General features: G+C 36.6%; 1 protein-coding gene across 16 annotated transcripts in view; it reads right to left on the bottom strand.

Annotated features, from left to right (window-relative positions):
- Window positions 1-22,265, bottom strand: part of KLF12 (KLF transcription factor 12) — a 458,192-nt gene that overhangs the window by 318,108 nt on the left and 117,819 nt on the right. For all 16 annotated transcript variants that reach the window (XR_010123592.1, XM_063650933.1, XM_054446219.2 and 13 more), the window contains one exon: window positions 121-184. Coding sequence is in view for 15 of the 16 variants with exons in the window: in XM_063650933.1 (XP_063507003.1) it covers window positions 121-153 (33 nt within the window). In the remaining variant the exon portion in view is untranslated. The remainder of the gene's footprint in view (window positions 1-120; window positions 185-22,265) is intronic.

Here is a 22,265-nt window from a genome sequence, read left to right on the forward strand (position 1 = left end):
CCACTGTCTCGTATTCACACAAGAAAGTACTCTAATGAGAATAAACTGCCCAAATGTAAGAGAATAAACTGCCCAAAGTAGCAATATTTTCAATGCAATTTTAACATCTGACTAACCAACCTTTATTGTTTTTCTCTTCATATGGATATTCATTCATCCATTTGTTCTTAGAGTCACATTGATCCTGCAAGAAAAACACAAAGACAAATGATGAGAGAAAGTTCTACAACTTGATGTTATTGCTCCTTTGGGGAAAAAAATACATCTTAATTCTACAGTTCCTTAAGCTCGTGATCACAGAGCTGAGGAATATCTTTTCTTCAGCTATGTGTTGTTGCCTTGCTCTTCAGCAGCCATCAAAGAGCAAAATGCAGTAGAGGAAAAAACACCAGCTATGACACCAGGACAAGATCCTGGGCACTAAATAATTAAGACCTAGACAAAAATGAGAGAGGAAGGGAGGAGAATAAAAAGAAAGGGATGCAACAGGGAGAGACAGCTGAGGAGAAAATGGCAAAAAAAAAAAAAAAAGGCTTATAAGTAAATTTCCTGTATCAAAGAGAAGCCCCAAATACTCAAACTGGAACCCTTGGCTTCATTATTCTTAGCAACTGAGAGAATTTAAAGTAATGTCGTTTCATTGGGGAAATGATAATTTCTTTACAGTTGATACAAATGTGCAGAATAATGAATACAAATAAATTTGGTGGCTCCATGTCAGCCAATACCCAAGTAACTTTAAAAAAAAGATCTAAATTAATATATGTCCCTTCTTTTAAAAATTAAATATAAATTAAATATTTATGTGGTTTCTAAAAGGTTCAAAATCTCCAGGACCATTAGGATCTCACCAAATCATTAAATATTATTGGGTTGGGGAGTTCTGATTATAATAGACCATTTGCCCTATTTGGATATATCTTACAAGTCTTCCTATGTATTCTCTCTCAGCATTATGTTACTTGCTTCAGAATTTCCATTTCATGAGGCAAATTTTCTTTGGCATTCAGTTGAGCCAGCTTATTAGGCACAGTTGACTTTATTTTTCGTTTGGAATTACACTCAAGAGGGGACACACCCTGGAGTTCTCAGCAGCGCCCGTTCTGTGCCAATGTCTATGGGCCGTAGCACTGGGCCTGGTTTCCTGTGTATGTTTCCATACATTTGAAAAGAACTCACTCACTCATAAAGGCCTTAAATGAAATGCAGTAGAGTTCACAAGCTCCATGGGCTTGACCGGTGAAGGAAACTGGCCTTTAATTTTATTCCAGTTTTAAATATATATGTCTCTCTTGCTATAACAATGTCTCAAAACATGTCCCCTAATATGCACTACAGCTTTTACCAGAAATGCTACTAAAAGGGGAATCCAATATTTTAATATTATAGTGGCAGACTAAAAACATTCCCTTGAAATTCAGAGTATAATTCCTTTATTTAACATGATTAAACCATAACATGGTATCCTTTGAAATACTTAAAAAGTCACCTAAGACACAGTGTTCTCAAAGATGTTTTGTCCTTTCTAGTCTTCAAAATATATCTAATCCAATCAGTTCCAACTTCTTAGCAGAATGTTCAATCAAGGTACATCAAAACCTGGCTCATTATTTTTCACAGGGTAGTTCTGTAATTTTTTTCATTTAACGTGCCATAGGCATTTTCTCATATAAACTTAATAATGCTTAATCCAAAAATTTGTAATACTCCACTGAGGGAATATATCATTATTTACTTCTTAACTTTTGCCTTGTAATTTGTGACTTTTATTACGAATCACACATAAACACCCTTCTGTGTAAATCTGGTGTGCACCAGAGTCTCTGCTGGTCTGAATGATGCCTTTAAGCAACTGGTAAGGATGCCTCCTCTGGACAGACACAAAGAGCCTCCAATCAGGAAGAAGGCAACGCCTGCAAGCAGAGCCCACTGCAAACTACAACCACCACTCCCCCAGGTAACCTCATCCTACGCTACCGCACTTAGCTGTATCAATTTATATTCCCACTAGGAGAAGACATAAGGATGAAACTGATCAGAGGTAAATTTTATAACCAAGGTAAAAGTTAGATAATGTCAAGGTTCTTACGAACCCCTGCCTTAGTCCCAAATCTTATGGCACGGCTGTTTGTGGTTTGTCATACCATCTACATTTGCAAACTTCTACAATTTAAATTTATATTTCTGGAGGTTTTAAAGCAGGGGAGGGCCTGATACAAAACTAGTTTTTGCTTTCCATCCAATTCAGGCTCCCAAGAGAGTGTTCAAGATTCATCTCTTGCCTTTCAGCCCCTCATACTTTAAGTAGCACAAATGAAGGTAAGAGATGAGGACACAGATAAGAGTTGAGAAGACCTGTCTGTCCCTAGTCTCACCTCTATCATCTTCTGGCTGTGTGAACTTAAGCAACTCATTCAACCTCTTTGATGCCCAGTTTTCTTCTACAAGAAGCAAGGATAATAATAATAATAATACCTGCTTTATCTACCTTGCCTACTCTCATTGCAGTAATGTTTATACAGCAATCTGTAAAACGTTAAATGTCATACGTGTAAGAATTACTACCTTTTAATCAACAGCCTAGATATCGAATAGGAAATAAAAAAGATTTCTCTAAATGGAGGCCACCTGATAGAACAGATGTATCTCTAATTTTATTCATGCTAAGGGGCCTTTAGCTTTTCCCCCAAAATCCCTATCAAAAGCAAGCCATGATATAAAATAGGAAAATTGCACATTTCCAATAACAGTTAATAGCTCATCAATTTCTGAATTAAATTTACTTAGCTCTGCCAAATAGGTTTCTGAAATTATCCAGTAAATCTTCCCAAAGCACAGAAGTTTTAAAGGCCAATGGCCTCATCAAAATGCTCATGACGCATGGTTTTGGTCCTCATTTTCCTGGCTTCAAAAATGTTTCTCAATTGTCATTAGGTGAAGAAAAGCAAAGGATCAGTCGCTTATTTCAATATGAAAAACATGAAAAATGGCAAGGCATAAAATATTACACTTTCGAAAGTATTTTAAGATTACTTTTAAACCAAAATATTGCTGCCTGGAACCATGGGTAAATACTCATGGTTTTAGAGGAGAGACTGGAGAAATTCCAGTTACACCTGTTTCTCTTTAGTAGCTGCAAGCAATAGAGAATGACTTTTAAATTCTTTCCTTTCTCTTTTTCTGTCTTGAAATTTCCACATATGATCACTCAAGTTCCTTTATAACTCAAAGACAGTACACCTTGGACAACAGAAGTGACCTTGGCCATAATGAAAGTGAATGCTATCCACTTTAACAAGTAAGCAGTTACTCTGTCATAATTACCTCAGAGTACAAGCATTATATTATACTACAGTACCAGATTGCTTGCTCTTCATCACATCTTAAATGATCTATTATGTTCTCAGTCTTTAAAGGTTAGTGTTTAACACATTTTAAATGTATTAAAATGGACCCATAAGTATACTTGTTGCTAGATCCTCTGAGAATCCCTTTATGTATCTTTAAATAGAAACAGAGAAACACACTAGACATCTAACTAGCCAGGGATTCCACTCTCTGCCCAAAGGTAATTTAGTTGCTCTGTTTCGAGTAAATTGAATGGTGGTGCTGATATAGTAATCTTATTTGGAATTCTGTCTTCTAGATTCAAGTTTACATATCACTGCTTCATTAGTTATGATCTTGTGTTTTCCAGCACCGATTTTAAAAATCAACTAATAAAGGTTTATATACATATTCAGTTCAGTTACTGTAATTTTTAAAGCCAACTAGGGAAGTTGACAGGCAGGCTTTGTGCATGTCAGTCTGTGATGTTATGTAACAGGTCCAAGTTTGCCTTGCTCTGCGCATCAAGGTTTCTACCACATAAGTTGCTTTTTTTCTACTTAAAGCTATTTCTGTTTCATCTGTCACAGTGAGTTATCTTGGGAACTAAAAATATTTGAAGGTTAATCTAAATATTTCTGGAGATAAATGCAAATCTAAGTGCTACGTTTTCATAGCTATTTTGACTAAAAATGAAAAATAGCTAAAGACACAAAGAAGAATGCTTGTTGCTAGGTGACAGGTGACACCTACTGTATCTCTTCTGAACTTGTACAGCATGACACATCTTACAACCAAGAAGAGGCACTTGGATTTCCACTGGACACACATAATTCTCTACAGAGAAGCAAACCAGAGTTTTTTTAATACGGGACACAGTAAATCATGGCTATAGGAAAAGAGATGCCTCTCACAATAGGAGAGAATAATACTTCACTTTCCATTTCAGGTATACATTTTCAAGTAAAGTCTACACATGAAACACATTTAACTTTCACAATTCATGATTAAGCATTAAAAAGTGATAACAGACATCACTTCAATTAGGGGAGGTAGAGTCCATAAAGAAAGCATTATTCTCCTATAAGTAATCCAATGCTCACTAAATTTAGTAACACAGGGCCATCATAGCAAAGATCTCATAAGTTAAAAAAAGAAAGCACAAAAAGTTTCTAAGATTTCCTGGACATATTTTATAATTACACACCTACTTTCTAGCATATATCCCTTCCTTCAGACAAAAACCCAGGCACAGGCCAGGCACTGTGGCTCACGCCTGTAATCCTAGCACTTTGGGAGGTCCCGGTGGGCGGATCACGAGGTCAGGAGATCGAGACCATTCTGGCGAACATGGTGAAACCCCGTCTCTACTAAAAATACAAAAAAAAAAATTAGCCGGGCGTGGTGGCAGGCGCCTGTAGTCCCAGCTACTCTGGAGGCTGAAGCAGGAGAATGGCGTGAACCCGGGATGCGGAGCTTGTAGGGAGCCGAGATCGCTCCACTGCACTCCAGCCTGGGCAACAGAGGGAGACTCCATCTCAAAAAAACAAAAACAAAAACAAAAACCCCAGACACAAAGTTCCACCCTCTCTCCTTTGACTCATCAGGCAATCCAGGTGACAATACGGAAGTTTCAGGAACTCCATCATATCCAGCATGTCAGGATCTCACATGAACGAATGGCATATTCCACTCCATGTGAGAAAGGCTGTGATGCTATCATGGAAAAGATCTAGCTTTGAAAGCCAGAAAGAAGGAACATCAGCCTTAACACTTGGGAGTAATGTGACCTGGGGTAAGTTGTTTCCATTTCACATGCTCCTTTTGCCCCTTGTTAAACTGGTATCATAAGCCCTCCTCTGTACTTTTTTTTTTTAAAGCTAAGAATATTAAAAAAGAGAATGTGTATACCAGAATGTCTGGTATATAATGGGTATTCAAGAAATGTCACTCCTATTTCTACCCCCTACATTTATAATCAAGTGCCCAAACTCCTTTTCCACTTCAGCTTTCCTGAAAACTAGGAAAAGCTATTGTCCAACACCTGACACAAAGTTATACTTCCTCAATATCACCTTCAACTATACTTGCATGTTTCTTATACGAAGGTCCTGGGATCCACAGAAAATGGAATCTCCACTCTAGGCCCTCAGAGTACAGTGTTCGTAATTCCTCCATTAAGAAAATTCAAAGATGCAATAGCCAATGGAAATAGGAGAAAGAGACTTCAGAGGTCAATAATAACCCATATTCAATAAAGATCCCCTTGGAATTCTGTTCATTGCATAAGTCGACTTAAAATGCTTCATTTATAAAACTGTCCCCATTTCCAGTTTTATGTTTCCTTGAAATTATGCTTCCACCCAAAGATTCTTCACCACTTAAAATAGCAGATACTACTACAGAAAGTAAAATTCAAGAATTAAGATCCCCCTTGGAGTAAGGTATGCCCCAGAGCTTGAGCAGTCACTTAAGAACAGAGCTCACTGAATAAACAGCCCATTTTCACAAAGAGAAGGTAAAGCAAAAGCACACTGACATGGAAATTACTCTTTTAATCTGTTTTCAGCTTCCGTTTCATTACACCCCATCATTCTGTGCACCCAGAGAACAAATAAGTCTTTAAAAGAAAGTAACCATAGCAAATGAATTAAGCATTTCTTTTACATATATTGTACTCAATATAATGGTTTGAAAAGTAATCTATGCTATGCTCAGATTCAAGTGTAATTGCCATTTTATCAGGACTGAATAGTCAAAAATCTGATTTGTACTGCAAAGGACTGACAAGATGATTAAATTTTGTCTTTGTATGTCTAATTTATGCGATTTAAATTGTAACAAAATATAAACATGTGCCATTTGGACATGCACGTAAGTACCATAAGTACTACCACATGTAGTACTGCATTCTGCCAAAAGTAACTTGGCCACACACACATTTGCATTGCCAGAGGAAGAACACTCACATCTTTCTCTTAATCCCATCTATCAGGAGACGTTTTTAACCATCATGCTGAAGATGTTAAAATTTTGGGGGTTTTGAGAGGCTGGTGGAAGGAAGGGAAGAATAGGGTGCCCATTTACCCAGTAATCTCCAGCACTACTTGTAAAATGTAGCTGTGTGATGTATACATAGAATGCCAGATTAAAAATTTTGAAAGCAACTGAAAATAAAATCAAACACATATTTGGTACCAATTACAAATGCATAGTTCACACAGCCTAGGAATTTCTCTACTACTTCACTTCAACGGGTGTTGTTGGAACACAGCTAGGTACAGGACATTATGGGGAAAATAGTTAAAAGTTTTAGATACTAGAGATCTATGATATAATCAAGAAAAAATAAGTTGCTTTGCTCAGTATGCAGTATACATATTTGGCTTTCCTATTAATTGTTGCCTGTATGCTTAGGCTGCCAATGCTAAGCAAGATAAATCCTATTCAAATGCATAGTAAACAGTTTGCTTAGTGAATAAATTTATTTTCTAGCCCATCACAACAATTGTTGATTAAAATATGTTGCTCTTATCCACACTTTTGAATTAATTCATGTGAAATAAAACAAATATTTATTAAATTGTGGGGAAAACATTCCATCAAACTGTGAAACTTGAGCAGAAAAACAAATGGTACATGCTTAATTATGGTTGACATTTCAATGAAATTTGCATTCTCAAAATATTTTGCGATAATTAGAAAATATTAGAAGACAAAGTATTTTAGGAAACTTTATGTTCAATCTCTTTGCACATTTGAGCCCAAGGAACTTTTAACAAAGGTAGATTTTATAACATAATTGGAAAGATCAAAGGACTGAATAGATTTGCTTTACTGACATGTTGACATAGTGACCCAGAAATGAGACACTTTATTTGATATTTTTAATGATTATCTTACAGGTTGCCGAGTGCCTTACTGAACAATAGCTCTGACTGGCTGAATTAATCAATCCAAGTTTGTGTATTTAGATATCATCTATGTATCTCAGAATCTCCTCCTCAACACACAGCTAGCTGTCATAATACATAATCAATTAGTATTTCTCAACAAGCAAATTAGTAGACTGTCAAAGGGATTGCTTAACCATATGCTTCTGTCATTACTACATAATCCCAGAAAATAAAAATAACATTTGTTGAGAATGACAAATTATTTTCTTATTTACTTTTTTATTTTTATTTACGTTTTTGAGACAGGGTCTCACTCTGTCATCCAGACTACAGGGCAGTGGCACCATCATGGCTCACTGCAGCCTCGACCGCCCCAGACTCAGGTGATCCTCCTGCCTCAGCCTCGAGTAGCTGGGACTACAGGCTCGTGCCACTACATTCAGCTGATTTTTTGTAGAGACAGAGTTCTGCCATGTTGCTTAGGCTGATCTCAAATTCCTGGGCTCAAACGACATTCTTGTCTCAGGCTCCCAAAGTGCTGGGATTACAGGCATGAGCCACTGTCCCTGGTCTGACTCTTATTTATAAGAATCAAAAATGACTCCTTTAAAAATGGAAAAATACTAAAATTGAAGAAGATCAACTCAACCATATTCTAGCAACTGCTAGCAGGTAATAAAAGTCACTGATTTATAATAGTGATACAAATTACATGGCAAACACATTCTGTTATCAATTCACACATGAATTGCCTATATGCAAAGAACGAGAACATCAATAATAATACTCCATGGAACCTGATATACAGAAGCTCACAGTCAACAAAGGTGGGCTGAATATGGATAAGTGACATAATTATAACACTAATATCTACCATCTCTTGAATGTTTTACCATACGGTTAACAATAACTAAGTACTTTTACATATATTATTTAATTGAATTCATGGAAGAACCATAGTTATTCCAGGCAAGTTGAACTGATGTCCACATTTTATAATGAAAGCAAGTGATTAAAGTTAATATTCTGTAATTCAGATCAAGATGCCATCCTTAGTAACATCATAGGAGCTCTGGTGAAAGAACAGAGTATAGTGGGAAGTGGAAGGAAATCAGAGAAGTTTCACAGAACTGCTTACACAAAGCTGAGTCTTGAAAAATGGGGAAGACAAGACATTTCAGGGAAAAGAGATGGATTGGGTAGTAGATTTAAGTCTGAATTTGAGAATAATCATACACGTATGTGAAAATATGCATAACTTACAAAGAATGTATGTGTCTATTAGAATGAGTATCCCATGAGTTAACATATTAGTCAGCCTATCCAACTGAAAGAGGGACTCTAATGTGGAAAAGAAGCCTGTGATATGAAAGGGGGATTCATTTCAAGGAAATAATAAAAGCAATTCTGAAAGTCTAACTTCTTGTGTCTCAGGTGTGTATCTGTCTTACAATGCAAAGGGATTTATTAGGTATGCTAAATCAGGACCACTAAAATATAATTTCAAGAATTCTATGAAAAAATGACTAAGAATTATGTCATGTTCCACACGATTCTTGATATTTCTGACACTGCTGGCCAAAGATCAAATATTGCACAGTATTTATTATTCAAATATGAATCAATGAAAATATGCTTACAGATGGTGTTTCTGCACATGTACACATACACGGCTAAGCTTTACTGAAAATACAGACAGAAGATAAAATCCTGAAGAATAAGTTATGTAAGTTTCAGAAATACTCCAAAAAATTAAATAATTTTGAAAAATATTGTAGCAGCCAAGGAATGTCAATGGCATTTTGAAAAGTAATCCCAAAACAAAAACTGCCCCACTGCAGGCTTAAAAACCTATTTGAAGACACACATAAAACTAATACGTTCACAAGTGAAATGACATGATCAAATAATTATTGAGAGTAAGCAGGTTAAGGGCTCACACGTATCCCCCAACAAGAATAGGGAACGTATTTTTATATTTTAATTTAAATATAGTATCATTCAAAAAACACCAGGTTTTTTAAAGAATCCTTTCAGTTCTTTAACTTTATTCCCAAAGGTGGCTAAACACATCTTGGCAGATACAGGAAAGGAAAGCCACTAGCCAACAAACTGAATTAAAATTGTTCAGGGTGGAATGGTATCAAATCCCAGTAGTAAAAGTAGTAGTGGTGACAGCAGTCCTGGCATCAGCAAATATTTAATATGAATTTACTACGTGCTAGCAACTGTTCTAACTACTCTATTGTCTATTAACTTGCATTAATCCTCACAATCTTGTGAAGTGGGTGGAATTATTAGTCTCATTTTACAGATGTGGAAACACAGAGAAGTAACTTGCCTAACAAGTGGCAAAGGCAGAATTTTGAAACAGGTAGTTTGGCTCCAGTCTTCATGATTTTAAGTACTGTAACTTAAATGATGATTCTTATAAATAATCTTGGTATAACCTCATCATGCAATGCACAACAGTGTGGTATCTTTATTTGTAGAAAATATGCAGAAAGCCAACAGCAACAAGAGAGTTTTGGTGTTTTCCCCTCAAGCAGTTTAAAATAAGATATTTCTGAACTAATGACATAAACTCAGATGCTTTTCCAATGAAGGAAAAGAAAAACATATTCCAAATTTGAGATTATTTGAAATCATGCCCAATACTACAATAAAGCCAGTATTTTAAGTTTCTCCACTAATTAGAAATTAATCCATTCCTTAAATCATTTAAGGTTTGGGGGATTTTCAAAGATTTTAAAATTTGTGTGTAAAGTCTCCTACATGAAACTTAGGATTAATGAATGAAAATTCTCTTTCTCCTTTCCTCATCAGTGATATCCAAACCTGTGCACAGACAAAAAAAAGGGAATTTAACTTTCACTTCACAAATAAACTGCATTCTTTGATAATGTCTTTAAAATAAAAGTCAATTCTGAAAATACATTTCAAAAAAGTTTTTCTAACCTGTGCTTGAGGCTGTTACCCTAAACAGCTATAAATTACATAATTTGAAAAAGTAATTTATGCATAGTTTTGGTAAAATATTTCCCTCAACTCTTAGATTCTCTGCTGATTCTCAAGGTACTGCTATGAACATAATATTAAACAACCTCAATAAGGTAACCAAATAATAAAGAGCCTACATCTCATTTTAAAAGCTAAGCAAATAAACTTCAATGCTGTCAAATAGTTAACTTCCTAAAATTTATTGAAATATAGAAAAATAAATAAAGAAATATAAACGAACTATAAAATCTCTATAATCATATGTACTAATTCTCCTTTACATAATTATACATAAATAAATAACCCTGCCTATCAGTGAGGATTCAAAGGTGAAAAAAGACATCGTATAACATATATTTCAAAATTTAAAAAGGCGGGCAGCAGTATGCTGTACTTTGGGGAGGCACAAATAAATCAAATCTGTGAACAGTAGGCACCAGGTGTGTGGTTTGACACAGTTCATCTCTCCATGAAGCCAGGATGGAAGATTAAAATAACTGCATTTCAGTTCAGGAAAACCAAGTAGATGACAACTTACTAGAAATCAGGAATAGAGCTATGAAGTATACACATGACTCTGTTCAACTTTAACATGAAAAGCGCAGCCATACAGCATCTAAATGAATACAAGAGCCACACAAAGGGCATGGCACCTACTATTCGGAGATCTTTGTAAATGGTAATCTTTGTCCAAAACATACAAATTTCCTTCATCACAGAAGGTTGCTGGTTGGTAACCTCTATAATGGTGTTTTTGTATTTACCCATAAGCTTCAAATTACAACATGCTTCAGTCTTCAGCTTCATAAAATGCTTTATCCTACATACATACTACTACTTCAAGTATTCTGTTTAAAGGCTTTTGATCTGGCTCAGGGTGCTTCCCTTCCGTCACCACATGTGGGTTCTCATTCTATACTCTCCTCCAGCATAGAAATCATCTCTCCTGCCTTAAAAATATTCAGATGTTTACTACACAACACTTTACTTTTGGCTAGTTCTACTGCTTCATGTAGTTACAGAACAATTTCTGTCATTCCTCAGACATGTAATCACAACCTATTAACTATTTTATCCACTCCCTCTCCGCCATGGTCTCTTTGATCGCTGATGTCTATTTGGCATTATAGATAACCTGCACCTGGAAAATTCTCCTCCATATTTCAGTGAGTTCTCTGATTCTTGCCTCTGTTCTCTCTAACCATTACCATCAGATGTCTTTTGAAGATTCTCTCTCCCTACAGAGGTATCTTCCAAGAGCCTCCCTAACTTTAAGACATGCTCTCTCTCTGTGTTTGATCTCCTAAAAGTTCAACTCTTACAGTGTCAATTACCACCACCCCAGGTAACTCCCAAATGAACATCTTTGGGCAAAATTTCCCACTTAAATCTCTACTTTTTGTCCACATATATATATCACTGAACAAATCAAAATACATTTATCAGCTTATTGTATGTCTGGAATTACGACAGCCATGGAGATTTACAGCCAAGACTGTTCCCCTATACATGATGGCTTACCGTTTAGGGAAGGAGACAGCAGCACTTCCAAGAACTCAAAACTGAAGTCATTATTTTTCCCTCAATGAACTGTTTTCCGATTTCAGTCAGAAGTCATCAACATCCAATTGCTTCAACCTTATCTTTGAGTCAATGTTAACACCCTTTTCTACCATTGTATAACAAAAATCCATTCTTCTCTCCAAAGACTCTTTAGATTGACTTTTGCAATTTTCCTTTGCTACCTCATCTCCTTTAGGCCCTCATTTAACAAGTCTGAACGATTGCTCATCTCTAGTCTCTGCTCTTTCCAATGCACATGACAAACATACCTGGCTAATGTTTAAGATATTTCATCATGATAATCCCAGTCTCAAGAATTTACATTATTTTTTTCCAGTACGTCTCAATTTACATTTACTTTCACAGCCCTTCTGAAGAGGAAGGGGTTTCCTCCTCTTCCTCTGGGAGGGGTTTCATCTCTGCCTGCAGCCAAATCTCTCCTGCATTATCATCTCCTCATGTAGACACAAACAAGTACTGAATAAAATCAACACAGCCAACTTTTTTTTAATTAACCTTAGAATTTGTAAATAGAACTGCCTTTAAAAATCTACTGTAGGCATCACATTTTGTGGTGAAATACTGAAAGCTTTACCCACTGAAATCAGAAAAAGACAGAAATCAGAAAAAGACAAGGATATTTTTCTTTTTTTTCTTTTTCCTTTTTTTTTTTTTTTTCCTTGAGACGGAGTCTCGCTGTCTCCCAGGGTGGAGTGCAGTGGCGCGATCTCGGCTCACTGCAAGCTCTGCCCCCTGGATTCAAGTCATTCTCCTGCCTCAGCCTCCCGAGTAGCTGGGACCACAGGCGCCCACCACCACGCCCGGCTAATTTTTTTTGTATTTTTAGTAGAGACGGGGTTTCACCGTGTTTGCCAGGATGGTCCCGATCTCCTGACCTCGTGATCCACCCGCCTCGGCCTCCCAGTGTGCTGGGATTACAGGCGTGAGCGACCGCGTCCGGCCAAGACAAGGGTATTTTTCATCACCCCAATACAGCTAATGTTGGAGGTTCTAGCAAGTACCATAAAGCCTAGGTATAAAGATATAAAATAAACATTATTTTAAAACAAAATTGTTATTATTCATGGAAAACATAATTCTGTAGCAGAAAATATGAAGAATAGTCACAATATTAGAATTAACATGAATTTAGTATCATCACTGATTTTCGTATGCAGACATACACAAATCAATATACCAAAACAAAAAACATTTATACCTGGAAATTTAAAAAATCATGAAATGCTATACAACAACGAGAACAAACAACTGGTACATGGAAAAAAAAAAACGCAATGTGAAATAAAATTAAACCAGTTACAAAAGTGCACACAATTTGAGTCCATTCAAAAGACTCAAAAACAGTTAACATTAATTGATATGAAATCAAAGTAACAGTTACATTGAGAGAGTGACAATGACCAGTTGGAAAGGGATACGAGGGGCAGACTTTGGGGATGGTAATGTTTTAATATTTTATCTGGGTGGTAGTTACATGGATGTGTTCAATTCTGAACATTTACTGAGGCATATACTTATGATTTATATAATTTTTGCACTTTTTATTTCACTAAAACAAAAACTTTCCTGTAAGATAAATTTTGATCAGACCAATTCCTAATTTTGAGTCACACTGCCCATATAGAGTGATGTCCAGTATATGCAGGAGTCACTCCAAAATCAGCTACCACCAAGGACCAATCAATTAATTAATAAGAGAGGGTACATGAGCCACTCTTGTTTGGAGGAGGCCAAGCAACTGGAAACACATCTGGTATTCCATCCATCTCATAAAGTCCTTTACACCAGCAACAGTTTTTAATGCAAACAAGTTATACAATGCATTTTGTTTGGGGTTTCTGTTGTTCTTTGCAATATGATGAATTCTTATGGCTGACCACTAAATATTATTTGATTTGCTAATGAAGATTCACACCAAATTAGATGTAGAAAACAATTTGGTCATTTTTCCTTAATTAAACTGCAATACTACCATTAACTACTGTATGTGCCAATTGGCAAGTTAGTTAAAGTTTCCGGTTCTCAGCATCCTCATTTATGAAATTAAGGGGTTGAAGATCTTTGAGTCTCCTTTCATTAATAAAGTTGTGGATCCTATAAATCCTACATTTTGTACATGCACAAGTCTGCAAGACATCTGTAATGAACTGGAATAAATTAATATTGTTAACAGAATTGGAGTTCTGACTCTGCATTGATGAATTCATAAAATTTAACCAATCTTCTCATTCCCAGTAGCTCCCAACCTGCTTCAGGCAGGAATAAAATCAATAACTTATGTCCATTGTAACCAGCACTCCTCTTCTATTTACTAGATACCACTCTGAAACGAGATTCTTAGGAGATACAAATGAGGACCATGGGGTGAAATATTTTCACTATTTCCCAGCTGAGCCTGTGAATGCAACAGTAGCTGAAGGATTCTCCAAAGTTGGCAGAGGATGGATTTGTAGCCTTGAGGAATTCTGAAGGTGAGTAGAGAGGATTTCTTTTCTAAGCACAGTTCAATAAAGCAGGGCATTGTAACAGTTTATCTGCAACTGTAAATAATCTGTTTCCCTACTGTTTTACCACAGCCACTTGGAATGCTCAGGAATCTGTCACTATCTTGAAAATCTTAAAGGAGTATATTACTTACAATAGTATTTCAGCAGTAAAAATGTAATTCATAAATCAGGTTATGTGTCAGGCAGTGTGGTAAGTACTTTATGTTAAGTAATCTTCATGGTAACCTTGTGAAGAAAGGATAGTAACCTCCACTTACAAGTGAAGACAGCTCAACAGCTATTCAACCAAATAGCTGGAATTTGAACCCATTTTGTCAGATCCCAAAGTCCACACTCTTCCTCATGCCATTTTGCCTCTCCCTGAAGCTTCTGGTCTGTGAGCTAGATGGAAGCGCTATGCCGGATTGTTCTGTAGGCAGCAGTCAGAATGGGTTTTAGGGGAACAAGAGGGAAGGAGAGAAACGTGGTAATTTTTGAAGAACTCCAGAAACAGCATACTTCTAAATGACTTGACTTGCTGGTGTGTATGGTCCTATAAGTACAGTCAATAATTGTATACAGTTAAATATGGCCAGATCTCAAAAGTGCTACATGAATTGTCACTGCAGCATTTACTTTGTGGATCCAAGCAGACACAGAAGAGTCTGGTGCTCTCATTCTCAAGTTTTAACCAGGAGCCACTGGCAGACTGAGTCTAGCTACCATTTGGGAAGCATTTCTCCATAAGCAGTCTGTGACTGAAGGAGTTTAAATTAAACTATAATGAAGATCTTGTTTGCCAGTGTATTTTGCTTTTATTTACTTTTATTTTTATTTTGAGACAGGTTCTCACTCTGTCACCCAGGCTGGAGTACAGTGGTGAGATCTCGGCTCACTGCAACCTCCACCTCCTGGGTTCAACCAAGCCTCCCACTTGAGCCTCCCAAGTAGGTAGGACTACAGGCATGCACCACCATACCTGGCCGATTTTTTGGCAGAGACTGGGTTTTGCCACATGGCCCAGGGTGGTCTCAAACTCCTGACCTCAGGTGATCCACCCTCTTCGACCTCCCAAAGCGCCAGAATTACAGGCAAGCACCACCACGCCCAGATGTTTTAATGTAGGTTTTCTCAAAGACATTATGCAAGAACACCACCCTACACACATACCCCAGAAGCCCCAGGGGCCTCAGAAGTTACTGGAAAGCAACTCCCCCACCTATTTTGGTAAGACCACGAACAATAATTGCAGAGTTCAGAGGCAATAATGTTTCCTTAAATGACTATTCCCCTCCTGATGCTGGATGAGATGTGGCATGCTATGCCCTACATTCAACACCCAGCTTTTCTGTTTCCAAGTTATGGCCTAGCCATAATTTCTCTAAAATCCAATTTTTTCACATCCACAAATGGCTTAATGCCTACTTTGCATCATTTTGTCATATTTGGAGAATCTAAAACATATAATTTGTAGAAGGTGTTTGTAGTTATTATTTTTTATTATTGATAAGTACTATTTTGGTTTTTAAAACACAGAACTAATCAATACTACTAGACCTTAGAAGCTGCTCGTGTCTAACAAAATCAAAAAAAGCTGCATGAACCTCTCTGGGTATTCTATAATCTTAAATTATGCTAATTTAAGAAAGCAGAAATTTAGTTAATAAATACAACCAGATTTCTAGAAACATGCATTAATGTCACAGTCTCCTTTTACAGAGAGGCAATAGAAGACTGGTTCATGGTTTTTCAAAGTAATATCATCCAAATAAACTAAAACATACAAAGGAAAAGATCAGTCTGAAAATCCATCATCCAGCATTCCTACTTATGTAGATTTTTTGGCTTTAGGTTTAAAAATTTAATCTATTTCAGAATTAGACTTTGATTTTTGGTAACTTCTACTCTCTCCTTTTTATTACCTCTTTAATATCAGTGATCTTATTCCCTTAATTATTGAGAAATCTATACCTTGATCCTTCACTATGAACTTTAATCATTCATTCACTGAATCAACAAATAAACTCCTTCCTCCCCTTTCCAACTAAATCCCTAGTGTAGTTAAAAATAAAGGAGAACTCTAGATTTCAGAAAGCACACGTCAGAGCAGAAAAAAAAAAAGCGATGGAATTATGAATTGGAACAGTATAATATTTCTGTTCACAGTACTGCAGAGGCAAAACGCTAGAACTGCTAGTGGTGACTTCACTGACCACCAGGCCCATGTGTCCACAGAGCATCTACATGTAGCTAGTGCAATTTAAGTTGTTCTACAAGTGTGCAATACAAAAATAACTTTAAAAAGTTCACTAATCATTTACTAATCATTTTCTATTGATACACGTTGAAATGATAATATTTTGGATATACAGTCGGCCCTCTTTCTCTGTGGGTTCTGCATCCATGGACTCAATTAACTGCAGATCAAAAATATTCGAGAAAAAAAGAATTCCACAAAGATCCAAAAAGCAAAACTCGAATTTGCCGCAGACTTAAGTACTACATTAAATCCATGTGAATGAAACACTGTGTGGACATTGTGTTGTGAATTTTAAGTAATCTAGAGAATGTAAAGTGTATGGGAGGATACACATAGGTTATATACAAACAGTATGCCATTTTATATCAGGGATTTGAGCATCTGTGGATTTTGGCATCAGAAGAGTGTCTTGTCTCCCATGAATACCAAGGGACAAACAGTACTGGGTTAAATAAGTATTAATACATTATTTCAAATTTCAACTATGTCTTTTCACTACAGTGATTAGGAACTCTAAAATTCCTGAAGCTGATTCAATTATGTTTCTATTGAACAGTACTGGTCAAGGTTCCACATTTCAAACCCTTGTATGACACACTGGGAATTTTCCTGGCCTTTAACTGTATTTTATATAGACCTTAAAATGTCCACTAAACTCCCCAAAGACATGTTTTCTTGTTTAATCTAGCATTTAATGCATCTGGATGTAAATGTATCACATGTACTGTTAATTTAGCACAATCTTCAGCCCCCTGGAGAGCTATAATTGTGCAGAATGTATTTGATGCTTGTTGGTACCTAATTTGTATCTCACCAGATTATCAACCTTTAGTTCTTAGAAAATTCTACAAAGTGATCCCAAAAGCATTGGATGTGTCTTCCAAAGCACAGTCATTCGTGCACAGCCATGTCTGAATGGAAGTGTCAAGAGCTTTCCATAATCCTCATAGACTATTAAAATGAAAAGAGTCCCAGAAGACCAGAAATATAACCCAATATCTATTCCTGAGTACACTGTTTCATGTCCTGAAGCAGGGCTGTTTTTTTAAATTGATAAAATAAAATGTTACCTATTTTATATCACATACCTGCTACACTGCTGATGGGAAATGCATCTGACAATATACATGATTAAAATGAGCACAACTAAGTACATTATGTTACAGTATCATCTGGAAACTCAGGCCAAGCCATCCTCCAAATTCTTAAATGTCAAACCTCTGACAACATTTTCATTCATTCTGTTGTTATCTTACTGTTGCTTCTAGTTATGTTTTTCCTTAAGCATTCTTCTGAGTAAACAAATTTGCTTAGCAGTTCATAATTTTCATAACATGTAAAAGTGTTGAAAAAAATCACTGTACACTTAAGCTATTTTGCAGTACTTCAGTTCCTTTACAACTAGCAGTACTTAAAAAACAATCACATATTATATCTAACCACTCATCATTTTTTTCATGGAGTTATACATAAAGACAGTGTTTTCAAATACATGATCTCTACTAACTATCCCTGCCCTACTTCGATAGAGCCCGTTACGGGTGAGCACATTGCCAAACTGGACCGTTTTTATGAGGAAACATAAGCAGCTAATTCAAATCTGTGACATCAGAAAGAATACCTGCCTGGTAAAGAACATGTAGATTTCTTTCTTCTATGTCTGTGGAAGGCCTTTAAGAGTTGGCAGTCTTCCACAGCTGGGTACGAACACAAGAAAGGCCCCTCATGGGAACGGATTCCCTGAACCCCTAACCTTGGGACATCCTGGGGAATGCCAGGCTGTGCCTGAAGTTACCAAAAGGCTAACTGGGCATCTCCCAACTTTATTCCCATCATTCTCCAAGTGTCAGAGAAAATCACTATCTCAGCATACCTGTAACAACCCACAGCACTTGCATTTACTTAGGCAGCTACAAGTCTAAATGCTAAAAAGAGCCAGGGTTGAGACCGAGGTGGCTAGCCAGACAGAGTAAGGCTGAAAGTGGCAGGGACAAGAAACGCACTCTTTGGACAGAACCACTGCTACTCCACTCCTGACAAGTTTGCCCTACAGTTATATTCAAGTGACATGCATAATCTCTGTTTCTAAAATTTGCTAATTTTAAAATATCTCTGTATTAAACTCCTATAGTAACAACAACAGCAACAACACAAAAACACCATCTACATATCAGCCAGTTCATGATATGTGTTGTACCATTCTTACCTTCAGATTCAAAATATCTAGGAGGGCAAAGAAATTCTAAACTATAAAGATCCTAGATTTATCTGGGCCCTTGCCAGGAGGAATATCAACTCACATAAAAAACATGCAGCTTCTACTACTGAAGCATCTATTTTACTTGTAGGGTTTTTTGATAATTTATATTAAAACGAACAGTATATTATGACTATAGTTCAAAAGTCACATAAAATAAAGCAAAAAGACTCAAGTTCACTGCTTGTACTAGGCTACTTTCTTTTTCGTTTTTCTTTTTTTTTTTTTTTTTTTTTTTTAAGAGATGAGGTCTCACTTTGTTGCCCAGGCTAGTCTTGAACTCCTGGGATCAAGGTATCCTCCCATCTCAGCCTTCAGAGTAGTTGGGACTACAAGCATGTGCCCCCACAGCTGGCCAACAGCAGGCTACTTTCAAACACTCACCTGGAATTATTTTCTATTTCTGAGGAAGAGTTTGAGAAGTAGGCTATTGAGCATAACTTGCAGGCGGCAGGAACCTTTTAAACTGACTCTAAAAAAATATCATTTTAAAAGATTCTTCCACAATTTGGAGTTCTTGTCAGCACAAGGCCATTTGGATTGATGATTCAAATATAACTTGTACTGTCAAAATGTTCTAGAAGGGCCCTGGAACACTGTATTTCAGCAGTTCAGGCATACCAGCCCAGTGGATAGAGGACACCCCACTACCAGAATGATAGATTTGCTTATTCCATGCTAATAAAGTTTTATTCTTCCTGTGTCCTGCGTTTGTTTACTGGTAATGGATAAAACATTAAAACTGCCATTTAGAATATAAAGCACAGTAGTTCCTGCAAATGGTAAAGTTATGCTGGCTGTAGTTTAGGGTACTAAGGCTGTTATTTACAGAATAAAACCCATTATCACTACTCAAATATTGAACATGCGTAGTTTGTATTCAAAGATAAAGTTGCCACAGGGGACTATTGATATAGGAAATATGGCTGGAGAGATACGGAATGCATATTAAAATTTATATACTGAAAAGAAAGAATGTATTTAACAGGTATATTTAATATTCCAGTAGCATCGACCGCAATTGTTAAAGTTATATTTGCTGACATTTCAATTATAACCTTCTATTTTCAGTGCCTTCGCAGTTCAATCCAAAAATTTTCTGCAGGCCCAAAAGTATGTACTTTCCAAGGTCTCCGTCTGTAAACGGCTTTTTTTGTTAATGTTCAGCAGATTGAAATTTTGAAGACCAAAGGCAAATTTGAATGTGTTTTTCCTCACAGGACCACCAAATTTTGAAATGAATAAGTAAGGATTTAACACAATGTTTTTCTAAGTAAAGCTGTGAGGTTAAGAGTTTGCCATGGTTAATTCGATAGCAAATGGTGAAGTCAGGAATCAAATCCAAAGACTGTGAATCCAAAGTCTGTGCTCATAACTACTACAGTTTGTTACCTTTTCATGATCATAGCTGGATAGAGGCACATTTATATATAATAAATTATATACTATTAGTATACAGTAGTATATAATATAAACAGTAGATTATATACATCTAATTGAAAAACAATGCTAGAAAATGTTTACTCTTCTAATCTTTCTAGTATCCTGCAACCTGCAACTCTTACTATTACCACAGACTGACCCATGTCTAATTTATTGCTATCATAATCCTCAGTAAACTTAAAATGTGTATGTGTAATTCTTTGTGCAATTTCTGAAGTCTCCACTAGGTTATAAATTTGGTGAGCATAGGGCACCGTAAGGCTCACTGAACTTTCTAAGACCTATTTTCTTCTAATATAAATGATGAGTAATAACAGTGCCTGTATCATAAACTGGCTAAAGGAATTAAACGAAATAATGCGAGTGCTTATAACAGTGCCCAGAACATAGGAAACACTCAGTAAATTATGATTGTTATCATTGTTATTATTACTTTTATCCACCCTAGCGCGCTCATGAGTTGCACAGGGTTGGGTGCATGACAGAATCTCAGTAAATAATAAAAAGTCTTAAAATATTCATTAATTTATGCAACACCCCCTAGATATACTTACATACACCCTCTCTTTCCACAGGCATAGCAATCTCTCCAACATGAGTATCTGTACACTGTTCCCTCTATCTTTATAAAACACTATTACCCAACCTAATTTTAATCTGGCTAACTCCTACTTTGCCTCTAAGTTCTGACTCCCTTTCTTCTCAAGGTAGGTCTTAAATTCTGAGACTATTACGGGACTCACTTATGCTTTCACTGGACTCTCTTCTTGCCCCTAATCATCACAGCATTTAACAACAAGCATTCTTAATATCACTGTAGTTGCCTTAATACACCACTAGACTGCAAAATTCCTTAGCCAGATACTATCCTTTTATCATGGTAAAGACATTAGAGATATGGACATAAGAGATGGACATAAGAGATGTTTAATAAACATTGGTTTCAAAAAAAGAGCAAAGAAATATGTCTATTGGAATAACTTTTCCATTATTCTCATCCTCCCTAGCAAATGTCTCACTGGATTTAGGCTTTGGTTCAATTTCTAAAATGAACAAAAAGGAAAATGACAGATAAGCCCATTAAAAAAGAAAAATGGACCAAAAACAAACAAAAAACTTGGATAAGTTCCTCCCAAGAGATAGCCAAATGGCCATTTACATGCGAAAGATATTCATTAATATGAATCATTAGGAAAATGCAAATTAAAACCACCAAGAGACACCAATACACAGCCACTAGAATGGCAAAAAGACAATGTGAAGAAAAAAAAGAATATGGATTATCTGGAATTCCAGATTTGGTTTGTTTTTTAAGAGACAAGGTCTTGCTCTGTCACCCAGGCTGGAGTGCAATGGCATGTGATCATAGCTCAATGAAGCCTCAAACTCCTGGGCTCAAGCCATCCTCCCACCTCAGCCTCCTAAGTAGCTAGTACTACAGGCATGTGCCACCATGCCCAGCTAATTTTTTAAATTTTTGGTAGGGACGAGGTCTTACTCTGTTGCCCAGACTGGTCTTGAACTCCTGACCTCAAGTGTTCCTCCTGCCCTAGTCTCCCGAAGTGCTGGGATTACAGGTGTAAGCCACCATGCCCTGCCTCTCATGTAGCATTGACAAATGTCTAAATTGAGACAGTTACTTAGGCAAACTGTCTGCCAGTGTCTACTAAAATGAAAATATACTCCTTAAGACTCAGCAATTCTACTTTTAGAAACATGCCCTACACTTTTTGGTGTACATGGTGCACCAAAAGGCACTTCTAGAAAATTCACAGTGCATATTCCCAACTGCTGTAAACTGGAAACAATCCAAATGTCTATCATCAGTAAAATGGAGGAATAAATCTGTGGAAGCTTTTTGATAAACTCATAATGGAATATTATACATCAATTTAAAAAATTCATATGGACCCCCAAAATAATGTTGAGCAGAAAAGGCCAGACTCAAAACAGCACACGTACTCATGGCGTTCAGGGACAGTCGTCTATGGTGATGGGAGACAGCACAGTAG

This window comes from Pongo pygmaeus, chromosome 14 (genome assembly GCF_028885625.2).
Source record: "Pongo pygmaeus isolate AG05252 chromosome 14, NHGRI_mPonPyg2-v2.0_pri, whole genome shotgun sequence".
NCBI lineage: Eukaryota > Metazoa > Chordata > Mammalia > Primates > Hominidae > Pongo > Pongo pygmaeus.